This window comes from Antechinus flavipes, chromosome 2 (genome assembly GCF_016432865.1).
Source record: "Antechinus flavipes isolate AdamAnt ecotype Samford, QLD, Australia chromosome 2, AdamAnt_v2, whole genome shotgun sequence".
Lineage (NCBI taxonomy): Eukaryota > Metazoa > Chordata > Mammalia > Dasyuromorphia > Dasyuridae > Antechinus > Antechinus flavipes.
The window spans coordinates 352870403-352883713 of NC_067399.1; the positions used below are offsets into that span (position 1 = coordinate 352870403).

Consider the following 13311-nt stretch of genomic DNA (forward strand, 5'->3'; position numbering starts at 1 on the left):
TTGAACCAGCCCTGCATTCCTGGTATAAATCCTACTTGGTCATAGTGTATTATCCTGGTGACAATTTTCTGTAATCTTTTTGCTAATATTTTATTTAAGATTTTAGCATCAATATTCATTAGGGAGATTGGTCTATAATTTTCTTTCTCTGTTTTCAGCCTACCTGGTTTAGGTATCAGTACCATATCTGTGTCATAAAAGGAGTTTGGTAGGACTCCTTCAATCCCTATTTTTTCAAATAGTTTATATAACATTGGAGTTAATTGTTCTTTAAATGTTTGGTAGAATTCACATGTAAATCCATCTGGTCCTGGGGATTTTTTCTTAGGGAGTTGATTGATAGTTTGTTCTATTTCTTTTTCTGAGATGGGACTGTTTAGGATATTTACTTCTTCCTCTGTTAGTTTGGGCAAGCTGTATTTTTGGAGGTATTTTTCTATTTCATTTAAGTTGTCGAATTTATTGGCATAAAGTTGGGCAAAGTAACTCCTAATTATTGCTCTAATTTCCTCTTCGTTAGTGGTGAGTTCTCCCTTTTCATTTTTAAGACTAACAATTTGATTTTCCTCTTTCCTTTTTTTAATCAGATTTACTAAGGGTTTGTCTATTTTGTTGGTTTTTTCATAGAACCAACTCTTAGTTTTATTAATCAATTCAATAGTTTTTTTACTTTCAATTTTATTGATCTCACCTTTTACTTTTAGAATTTCAAGTTTAGTGTTTGACTGGGGGTTTTTAATTTGTTCCTTTTCTAGCATTTTTAATTGCAAACCCAATTCATTGACCTTCTCTTTCTCTATTTTATACAAATAGGCCTCTAGAGATATGAAATTTCCCCTTATTACCGCTTTGGCTGCATCCCATACATTTTGGTATGATGTCTCATTATTATCGTTTTCTTGGGTGAAGTTATTAATTATGTCTATGATTTGCTGTTTTACCCAATCATTCTTTAGTATGAGATTATTTAGTTTCCAATTATTTTTTGGTCTACTTCCCCCTGCTTTTTTGTTGAATGTAATTTTCATTGCATCGTGGTCTGAAAAGGATGCATTTACTATTTCTGCCTTACTACATTTGAGTTTGAGGTTTTTATGTCCTAATATATGGTCAATTTTTGTATAGGTTCCATGAACTGCTGAAAAGAAAGTGTATTCCTTTCTGTCTCCATTACATTTTCTCCAGAGATCTATCATATCTAGCTTTTCTAGTATTCTGTTTACCTCTTTAACTTCTTTCTTATTTATTTTCTGGTTTGATTTATCTAATTCTGAGAGTGCAAGGTTAAGATCTCCCACTATTATAGTTTTACTGTCTATTTCTTCTTGCAGCTCTCTTAGTTTCTCTTTTAAGAATTTAGATGCTACCCCACTTGGTGCATATATGTTTAATATAGATAGTGCTTCATTATCCATGCTACCCTTTAGCAAGATATAGTGTCCTTCCTTATCTCTTTTAATTAGGTCAATTTTTGCTTTAGCTTGATCTGAGATCAGGATGGCTACCCCTGCTTTTTTGACTTCACCTGAAGCATAGTAGATTTTGCTCCAACCTTTTACCTTTAACCTGCATGTATCTCCCCGCTTCAGGTGTGTTTCCTGTAAACAACATATTGTAGGATTCTGGCTTTTAATCCATTCTGCTAACCGCTTCCTCTTTATGGGGGAGTTTACCCCGTTCACATTTATGGTTAGAATGACCAATTCTGTATTACTTGCCATCTTGTTAACCCCGGTTTATGCTTTCCTCCCTTCTTTCCCCTTTCCCCCCCTTCCAAGTATTAAGCTTGTGAGCACCCCTTGTTTCTCACAGCCCTCCCTTTTTAGTGTCCCTCCCCCCGCCTTAGAGTTCCTCCCCCTATCTTACCCCTTTCCCTCCCAGTTCCCGTATTCCCTTCCGCTTAGCTTATTCCTTCCCTTTCCACTTTTCCCTTCTCACTTTTCAATGAGATGGGAGAAGTTTCACCATAGATTGAATATGTCTTAAGATTTTTCACTTAAAGCCAATTCTGAAGGCAGTAAGATACCCACTATATTCATCCCCCTCCATTCTTTCTCTCAGATATAATAGGTTTCCTATGCCTCTTCATGAGATGTACTACCCCCACTTTACCCTTTTTCTGGTACAATGTCCTTTCCACATCAATTTCTAGAACAAGGTATACATGTATTCTTTATGCATCTATATAGTCAAAATATAGTTCCCAAGATTAATCTTTACCTTTTTAGATTTCTCTTGAGTTCTATATTTGTAGATCAAACTTTTTGTTAAGTTCTGGTTTTTTCATCAGAAATAGATGAAATTCGCTTACTTCGTTGAATGTCCATCTTCTTCCCTGGAAAAAGATGCTCATTCTCGCTGGGTAAGTTATTTTTGGTTGCATACCAAGTTCCTTAGCCTTTCGGAATATCATATTCCAGGCCCTTCGATCTTTTAATGTGGATGCTGCCAGATCCTGGGTGATCCTTATTGTGGCTCCTTGATACTTGAATTGGGTTTTTCTAGCCGCTTGCAATATTTTTTCTTTCATCTGAGGGTTCTGGCATTTGGCCACTATATTCCTTGGTGTTTTGATTTTAGGATCCCTTTCAGTGGGTGATCGATGAATCCTTTCAATGTTTATTTTTTCCTCTGTTCCTATGACTTCTGGGCAGTTCTCTTTGATAATTTCCTGGAAGACAGTGTCCAGGCTCTTTTTTTCATCATGTTTTTCTGGGAGTCCAATGATTCTCAGATTGTCTCTCCTGGATCTGTTTTCCAGGTCTGTTGTCTTCCCCAGAAGGTATTTCACATTTTTCTCCATTGTTTGATTTTTTTGGATTTGCTTGACTGATTCTTCTTGTCTCCTCGAGTCATTCAATTCCACTTGTTCAATTCTGATTTTCAGTGAAGTATTCTCTTCACTCACTTTTTTAAAAATCTTTCTCTAATTGTCCAATTGAGTTCTTTTGTTCTGTGGAATTTTTTTCCATTTCGCCAATTTTGTTTTTTAGAGAGCTGTTTTCTGTTTCCAGTTCACTAATCCTATTTTTCAAGGATTTTACTTCTTTATCCACTCTCTCTTTAACTGACTTCTCCAGGCTCTTTTCCCATTTTTCTTCTAGCTCCCTTGTGAGAGCCTTTTTAATCACTTCTATGAGGTTCATCTGTGCTGAGGAACAGACGATCTCCTCCTTTGGGGAATCACCTGGGGACTGCCTGTTTTTAGTCTCCTCAGGATTTAGAGTCTGCTCTCTATCTGTGTAGAAGCTGTCTAGGGTTAAAGTCCTCTTCAGCTTCTTGCTCATTCTGTCTATTAATCAGAGACAAACTACCAAAGAAAAACAGAAAAAACTGGAGTCTTTCTTTGGGGGGGGGCTGGGTGTGTTATCGAGCTTCCTCTACAGACTGCAGGTGGCAGCAGTGAGGCACTAGCAGGACTGTGCTGCGCCTGCGCTCTGAGATCCCAAAGCGTGCTGAGTCACTGAGGGGGGGGGAAGGGGGGGGCGGCCAGGTCCTGAGAGACTCCAGCTGTTTGCTAACCAAGATAAATTAAGAATGTTGTTGTTCTAGTAGTTGTTAAAATACCAGACACTGAAAAACATGATAAACAAGTACTTTTTTACTAATCCCTTATCTCAGCAAGATTATTTTAAGGAAAAAAATAGTGTAATTATTATTAAGAAGGAGCCAAAACAACGTGAATCAGTCTGAAAGATGTAACAAAAGAGGCATAATCTAATCAGACTTCATTAATTAAAACTTCTGATTTTGAATTTGCAATAATTAATGAATACTTTTGCTTTATGATAGAAGGATTCATTGAAACAAATTAATCATATACATAATATCATGATGGAATATATATCCAACCTATTTAGAAAAACAAGCTATTTTAGATATTTTAATATGTTATGTGAAGATTGCTATTTTGTGCCACAAACACAACCAGTAGGATTTCTGTTTGAAAATATTTTATTAGCAATTTTCTTTCAATCAGCCCTCCCCCCCCAAGGAGGGCTTTCAATCAGCCCTAATTAGTGAAACTTTACCATCTATTGTAAGATATTTATAGTAATATGGGTGCTGATATCCAGAGTATATATAGAAGCAAAGCACTGAAATTATCTCTGTAGAAAATCTAACTAATGCTTTCTAATCTGTGAATATAATGAATTTTCCAATGAATCTCCTGACTGCTGCTGCTATGTTTGCCATTTGTTAGACTATTTTGATCATTTTAAGATTACTTGTGTGATACTCATCATGCATACCAAAAAATGGCATTGTGCTTTTCTTTAGTAATTATCATTATAATCTCCAAAAACTTTTGCTGCTTAGAATTTAGTCATTTTATTTGACATAACAAAAGCTTTAAAATAAATGATTTGATTAACTTTGAGTTAATTTTCAGGATGATAAGCAATTAACTAGATTGACTCCCCCAAAAACATCCACATAATCTAATCCAACTATATGGCACATAGAATACCTTCTTTCCTTCATGTCTAGTTTTGTGCTACGTATTTATTTGTGAAAGAACCTCTATGCATGGATTCTGTAAAAAGGAGACAAACCATCGAGCAAACTGAAATGTGTTGCAAGGAAAATCCTTGCAGGGTGAAAATGATTACACTCATTGAATGAGTATAATGAATTAAATGAAAACTTCTGGGCAAATTTTGCATTTTTAAAGAAAGATTTCTCTAAGTAACATCAAAGGGAATTTGAAATCTTTGTGTTAAGCAAAGAACCTCCCTCTCCCAAAGAAGAAATCTAACTAATAGCTTAGTTCTATAGTCTTGCAAAATTCCCATTGAGTACAGAAAAACAAGATTGCCTTATCAATGAGTTGCTTAAATAACATCTAAAGAATGGTATCATAATCTGAGTGATTTTGTTGTTGTTGACTATAAAATATAAGAGCATGTGTATGATTTCTAGCTTTTCAACAGTAGTTTGGAATAAAAATGTTTTATTGACTTTGGGAATTATAACTCTATTGGTCACAAATCATTTTATACAATTTGCAAGCTGACAGGACTTAAAGGTTTTAGAAATGGATTCTTTGCCTTTGTCACACCAATAAACTCATTCTGATTACTAAATGATCCATTGCCATCACTGTCTATTTTTAAATGAAGAAAAGTTAAGTATATTTTAGCAATTAAAATGCTATGTAATATGCTAAATATGAAGGACCATATAAACTAAGTAACAGGTGCAAGTTTTCTCCCGTAATAAAATGGACACTTAGCTCAAAAGGTGCTGTATTGTAATACAATAGACTGTATTTACAATTGAGTATATAGTTTTGAAACTGGAGTGATAGAGCTGTCAACATGTAATATATTATTGTTAAAAAATGAGTCATCTGCAAATTATATATATATATATATATATGCATACCTCTTCAACGATGAGATGAAACAAATCAGTTCCAATTGAACAGTAATGAATTGAACCAGCTACACCCAGCGAAAGAACTCAGGGAAGTGAGTGTGAACCACTACATAGAATTCTTAATCCCTCTATTTTTGTCCGCCTGCATTTTTTATTTCCTTCACATGTTAATGGTACACTATTTCAAAGTCCAATTCTTCTTGTGCAACAAAATAACTGTATGGACATGTATACATATATTGTATTTAACATATACTTTAACATATTTAATATGTATTGGTCTACCTGCCATCTGGGGGTAGGGGGAAGGAGGGGAAAAATTGGAACCAAAGGTTTTGCAACTGTCAATGCTGAAAAATTACCCATGCATATATCTTGTAAATAAAAAACTATAATAAAAAAAAAGAGATTACTGAACAAAAAAAAATTTATGTATAGACAGTTATAATGTATCGCTAAGCTATCAAGGAAATCTTTGATATTTCATAAGATGAAGTCAGAATTGAACTGTTTCTTCTTTATCTAAGCAATCAGTTAAAGTTTTCCTTAAATTATTGACATTCTGTACCCCTGTGTCTCTCCTACAATAATACTTTGTTTCTTGACATGACTACCAGTTTGGACCAGTGCAAACATTGGCCTTTTCAGTCAGTACATTCTTAACACTAATTCCCTTTTTCTCTCCTCATTCCCTTTCCCCCATTCTAGGTTGGAAAAGTTGGTGGACGTTCTGAGGAAGAAGGTTGAAACAGGGACCATTAGGACGGTGATCTGACTGAAAGCTTCAGTCTAGGGAAGCAATCACATCTGGTGACCAGGCTGCTTCATTCAATACTATGTAAACACTAAAGCCTTCACTTAACAAAGTTGTTAGAAGTTGGAACACTTCAACGATATACCAAGCTGAGATAAAATCAAATCACAAATGTTTAACCATTTTGTTGCTGAGTTTGGGTTATTTATCCAAATGTATTAATTACAGACCTTTACCAATGGGTGGCTAAAGTTTAGAGCATGCTTTGAAACTATTTCTTTTGTCCCAATTTATTTTAAAGTTACATAGAAACATGGTATAGCTGAACTGGACATGTCTTCTCATATTACCTGCTTCAGAATCAAAACTCAGCAGGGCAAATATTGTACAAATCTAAATCCATTGTGTTAGGTCAAGATTTCAAGTACCTGCTATTTTAATATTGAATATCTTTATGAATAAATTTTTAAATGATTTTCAAAAGAAGCTATACTGTGTAAACATAAGAAAACTCTTTTCTCAATGTTTACACATAACCTTTAATAGCACTAAAGAGAATTACATATATGCATCAAAAAGTAGTTGTACAAAAGATGCTTTATAAAAAGTTCTATACTAAGGTCATATTGATGAAGGAATCATGTTTTAGTCACACTAATAAATGTAGTACAGAGTCATAAGAAGATGTTTGAGGATTGTCTTATTTTTAATGTGTCTTCACAAGGCTTTACTAATGTATTTAAGAACTGCAATGAGGGCAACTAGGTGGCTCAGTGAATAGAGCACCAATCCTGAAGTCAGGAGGAACTAAGTTCAAATTTGGTCTCAGACACTTAATGCTTCCTAACTGTGTGACCCTGGGCAAATTACTTAACCTCAATTATCTCAGCAAAAAAAAAAAAAAAGAAAAGAAAAGAAGAAGAAGAATTGCAATGGATAATAATGAGCTAAATTTGGTTTTAAAAAAAAGTAAATGTGTACATTAATATACGCACATATACATATGGAAAAAATTCTGTCTACTATATTTGTCGTCTGTCTCATGTATATTAGCATGCATTTGCTTGGCTTGAGTCTAAAATACACTAAGCCTTGGAATCTAATGGAAAATCTTTTATTAATTTTAACTAGATTTTTTTTTGCATTTGTCAGGAAGAATAAGAAATATTTAGTAAAATAATTTAAAATAAAAGGCTCTTTTAAAAATGAAATTTGAATTAGCAAAAGAACAAAACAATAATAATAGCTTATGTTTATATAGTACTAGATGTTATACAAATTGATTTGCATATATTACCTCTTTCAGTTATTAATCTAGTTGTCAGAGAACAGTATTAGCTTCATGTAATTTCAAATGAACATGTTGGCATGTTCATTTATCATGTAGGATGAGAATGAGTATAGATAGCCAGGAATAAGACAACTTGGATAAATTAGTAGAGTATGTAAGACATTTTCTAAGCCGATTACATTTTTTAAAAAAAGATTTCCAATTTTGCCAACACAAAAAGAGCTGATATAAATACTTTTTGTACAAATAGGTCCTTCCCCCCTCCCTTTTTTGGGATGTCTTTGGAATATAGATCTAGCAGTGATGTTGCTGGATCAAAGGGTATGCACAGTTTTTTATAGCCCTTTGGGCAGTAATTTCAGATTGTTCTCCACCAACTCCACCAACACCTCTTTTTGTAATGATTAAGAATTGGAAATCAAAGGGATGCTCGTCAGTTAAGAAATCAGTAAATAAGCTGTGGTATATAACTATAATGGAATATTTTTGTGCTACAAGAAATGACAAGCAAAATGCTTTCAGAAAAGAACTAAGAGAACACTGTAAACAGTAAAAACAATATTGTTCCATGAAGAACTGTGAATCACTTAGGTATTCTCAGCAATACAATGATCCAAGACAATTCAAAAATATGAAACATATGATCCACCTCCTGAGAAAGAAATGATATTATTTGAAATACATATTGAAGCATGCTATTGTTTTTACTTTCTTTTTCTGTTTTTTTTCTTTTATTCCAGTATTTTTTTACAAAATGACAATTATAGAAATGTTTTACAGAATTGCTCACATATAACCTATATTTGATTGATTACTGGAGGTAATTTTTACTGATTACAGGGAGGTGGTAAAGAATGGAAGGATATAATTTGGAACTCAAAAATTTAAATAAAAAATGTTAAAGGAAAAATATCTAAAGATAATATGACTTGCATTTTCTTCTTGTAGAAGAAAAATCATTTGAACTTCTCTGAAAATAAAAGTTTCTATAAGATACAAAAGTATAGAAAATATATAATTTATTCTCTACTTCTCTGTCTTTATTCTTTTTTTTAATGGTAATTAGGGGCATATCCCAGAGCTGTAAACCAATAAGTTACTCCTGCTGGCTGATTCTTTAATAGTGTACCTATTAAAGCCAATCCTAACCAGATCCAATCTTCAGTCAGAAAGAAATAGAGCTTCTCCCAGCCCAACAACATTCTTCTCTCTCTATTGTATCAAGTAGAAATATTGATAGTGATTTAAGTCTCAAATGCTACCTATTCATTCAGATTGATTTTTACAGAAGAACAATAGCACTTTGTTCCAAGTTATGTATAAAAAGAACATAAACTGAACAGATGTTATGGACCAGAACTCTGAAACAAGGATTCTTACAAGGTGTTAAGTCAGTGGAATTAATAAATACAATGGTTATCTAGTTTAGCATAGTAATTAATAGTTCTCAAAGTTCAGTATGATTGATTTAATCTTACAACAAATAATGGTTTCCTAGTGATACAATGATTGGTTTATACTCAGTGTAGAGCATATAAGATGGGAGCCTGAGCCAGATTCAGAGCCAAAGAAGAAAAAGGACTGAAACTGGAGCTCAAAATCTCACAGCCAAGGAGAGAAATTTGACTCTACCTTCAGTCAGGCTCTTGGTGGCTTTCCTGGGGGACTGAGAGGCTTGGAGATAGAGCCAGAGAAGACAAGCATACTGGAGGTGGGAGCTCAAGCTCTCGGGACCAAGGAGAAAGAAATATATTTCCATCTTCATCAGCCTTGTGGTGGCTGGCCTGTCTTCCTGCATTTTCTCCACTGACACCAAGTCCCCTCTGAAAGTCACTAGAAAGCTAGCTGAACACCAGGCAAAGGAGACAATAAAGACTTTTGGACTTTAACACCTGGCTATTCTTGTGGTAATTAATCTGCTGAAAAGAAGGCTATCCCAAAGACCTCCAAAACCAAAAAGAACATTACAAACAGACAAAATTTTATAAATCCCTACATGACACTAGTTTTGCTTAGAGATGAAATTATTTCCTCTCATAACACAGTAATGAAAATGACCTGGATTTGTGATTTCTACAAAATCAATTTTTAATCAGAAGGAAAGTAGAATCCCCAAGAATCTCCCCATTCCATCTCCACTCCCACACAAATCACCATCATCATCATCCTGAAAGAATATAAATTTTTTTCTCAGATACTTTTGAGTTTTAGAAACTACAGAAAAGCATGGAAAACATTTCAATGATAGGTCATTTTCATTTCATTATTCTTTTTGAAGATGATCCATGGATTCTTTCAATGACATGAGAAAAAATTCCCTAAAAACAGGTACCAACATATCTTTTCTTAACATTTACTATAAATATAATCTGTGTAAGTCAGATTTTTAATACTAATTTCATAATGAAGACTATAATTCTCTCCTTTTGTTGTGGCTTTCAGCAAGTGACTTTGTAGTGCCATAATTTTTTTCCTTTTAAGTCAAATTCAGTTCAATAAGCATATATTAAGTACATTTGCTGTTCAGTTATTCAGTTGTGTTCAACTCCATGAGTGGACTGGTGATGGGATTTTCTTGGCAAAGAACTGGAGTGGAGGAGCTCCTCCATCTCTAATCGATTAAGGCAAACAGAGATTAAATGATTTGTCTGGATCACACAACTAGGAAGTATCTGAGACCAGAATTGAACTCAGATCTCTATATTGAGCCACCTAAGTATCTCCTGATACTCTGTGGAGACAAGAGGAAAAACCACAGTCTCCTCAAAGAACCTACAATCTAATTAGGGTGTATAACATCACAAATAAGCATGATACCAGGTAAGAAATAAGAACAATGAAAAGATCTAGGCAAAGTATTTTAAGAATATTTATGTAAGAAAAAAAATCTCTTCATAGTTCAATCCCTACAAATTTCTTCACACATAAACATCTAAGTTAGATTAAAGTGGCAGATCTTTGAGGTAGAAAGAATGATAAATAAAATGGTAAGTATTGTAACACAGGCATATAGATATCAATGAGGGGAGTAGATATAAACAACCCATACATACATACAGACACCTAAATGTAACAAGGTTATGATATGGTGACATGACATGAAATAGCTACTCAAGATTTGGGGGTTATAGCCAAGATGGTGGAGGAAAATCAGGAAACTATTCGAGTTCTCCAAGTTTCCCTCAAAAACTACATGAATCCAAGTATTTGAACAGAGTCTAACAGAATGAAACGACTCTCCAGCTCGAGATAGACTGAAAAACTTCCACAAAGATCACTCTCACTGGATGAAAAAGGTGTTCAGCCCAAGTAAGATAGAGTCTAGGAAAGCTGGTGAGAGGGTTGCAATCACAACAAATCATCAACTAAGACTCTAGGTCCGGGTTCAGTAGAGAATCAAGTCAATGGGATAGCTTTCAGTTCCAGCTCAGAAGGCAAACTCTAGGAAACCAGGCTGTTTCATGAACAGCAGACAAAGATATCTCCTACAAACACAAGGGGCCTCTGTGTTCAAAGCCAAGGCTCAGAGCTACACAGGAAGTTTGGGATAGTATCACTATTGCCTCAAGAGTAGAGCTCCACCATAAAAGTTTAAAAAAAAAAAAAAAAAAAAAAAAAAGAGGAGAAATACCACAAAGAAAGGAAAGAAAATGAGCAAGAAACAGAAAAGTACCTTGAACAAAGAAAGCTACTATGGTGACAGAGCAGACCAAAACACAAACTCAGATGAAGACATAAAGTCCACAGATGAAATCTCAAAGAGTGAGTTAAATTGATCTAAAGCTCAGAGAGGCTTCTTGTAAATGCTCATAAAAGACTTCAAAAGGTAAGATAGATAGGAAAAAATGAGAAAAGAAATGAAAGGTATGCATGAGAGAGTCAACAGCTTGGAAAAGGAAGGAAAAAAAATTGTCTAAAGAAAACAATTCCTTAAACAATAGAATATACCAAGTGGTATATTTGGTATAGATAGATAAATAGATACAAAAGATAACAAGAAAATCACACATTAAAAACTAAAAACAGGGCAAGTGGAAACAAATAACTTTGTGAGACAGCAAGAATCAGTCAAACAAACTAAAAAGTGAAAAAAAAAGGAAGAAAATGTGAAATACTTCATTGGCAAAATAGTTGTCATAGAAAATAGATCCAGAAGAGACAGTTCAAAAAGTATTGTCCTACCTAAAGGTCATAATCAAAAAAAAAATAGCTTGGATAATATTCTACAAGAGATCATTGAGGAAAATTGCCCCAATATACTGGAAACAGAGGGGGAAATATCATTGAAAAAATCCATGGATCATTTTCAAAAAGAGATACCACAAGGAAAACCCCAAGAAACATTGTTGTGAAACTCCAAACAATAATTTCAAGGAAAAAAATACTGCAAGCTGCCAGACGAAAACAATTCAAATATCAAGGAACAACAGTAAGGATTACCTAGGATCTAGCAGTTTCTACTATAAAGGATCAGAGGACTTGGAATACCATATTCCAGAAGGCAAAGGGGTTACAACTAAGAATTAAGTGGTATCAGTGGCTCTTAAGAATTATATCACATAGACTGAGAATATAGTTGTGAATAGTCCCTAATGTGAAGACATCAGAGAAAAAAACATTAAAGGGTGGGGAAAAAAATCTGTACTGAAAAAAGGGAAGGGGGGGTTATAATGAAAAAATTAGTTCACATGAAGAAATACAAAAGATGTATCATAATCAAGGGAAAGAAGGAAGAGGAATGAGCATGTCTGAGGCTTGATTTTATCACTTTTGTCTTTAAGAGGGAATAATTTAATCATTTAGTCTGACATAGAAATTTATCTAACCTTATAAAGAAGTAGGAGGAGAAACAGGAAAAGAAAAGAGAGGGACAGAATAGAAAGGAGGGCAAAGACACTAGGGGGAAATTAAGAGAAAGGGGGAAGGGTTGATAGAAGATTTAAGTAATGGATAGAGTGAGTTTTTAAAAAAGTAGGGGAGAGGAGTAATAGGAGACAAGGTAGAGGATGGAGTGGGTAAAAAAGCATATGACTAAGGATAGGGTGGGAAAAGACACCAAAAATATATACAAAGGAGAAAATAGGATGGAGGGAAATACAGAGCTGGTAATCATAACTGTTAATTGAATGGAATGAACTTTCCCATAAAATGGAAACAAATAGCAGAGTGGATTAAAAAACAGTATCCTGCAATATGTTGTTTACAAGAAACACATTTGATATAGAGTAAAGGTAAAAGGCTAGAATATAATTTATACTGCTTCAGCTGAAGTTTAAAAAAAAATCAGAGGAAGCAATTCTGTTCTCAGATACTGCAAAAGTAAAAATAGATTTTATTAAAAGAGATAAGGAGGGAAAGTACATTTTGATAAAATGTTAGGATTCTTACAAGGTGCTAAGTCACTGGAATTGATAGACACTCTGGGAGATTCACAAGTCAGGATTCAGTCAGGAGATTCACAAGGCCAGGAGATTCACAAGTTCAGTGGAGGAGATTCACAAGTCACAGCTCCCACAATCCCACTTTCAGAGGAGGAGTCAACCTTTGAGTTCACACCTTTAAGAAATCATATATAAGGAGCTCCCACAAGTCAACTGGAGATTTTTGGGAGATTGAGAAGCCAGGATTCGGAAGAAAAGAGTCTGAAGCTGGAAGAGGCAAAGGACTAGCAACAGGAGCTCTTGGAACTGAGGAGACAGATAGGCCTCGAAGAAAGCTAACCGGGCTATTTTGGAAGAGACAATAAAGGACTGGACTTTAACTCCTTGTTGCATTTGGGATGATTATTATATGGAACTGAAAAAAAGGCTGCCTCCAGAAGCCCCTCAAGAAACCTGCTCCCAGAGAACTATTATGTTTTAGAAAACAGAACATTACAATAAAA

At 34.4% G+C, this 13311-nt stretch overlaps 1 protein-coding gene across 2 annotated transcripts in view; it reads left to right on the forward strand.

Annotated features, from left to right (window-relative positions):
- MIPOL1 (mirror-image polydactyly 1) overlaps window positions 1-8658 on the forward strand; it is a 520237-nt gene extending 511579 nt beyond the window's left edge. The window contains exon 11 of one of the 2 annotated variants that reach the window (XM_051978073.1): window positions 6091-8658. In XM_051978073.1, the coding sequence (XP_051834033.1) occupies window positions 6091-6157 (67 nt within the window). In that variant the 3' untranslated portion in view covers window positions 6158-8658. The remainder of the gene's footprint in view (window positions 1-6090) is intronic. The other variant, XM_051978071.1, reaches the window with a different exon arrangement.
- The last annotated feature ends 4653 nt before the right edge of the window (window positions 8659-13311 follow it).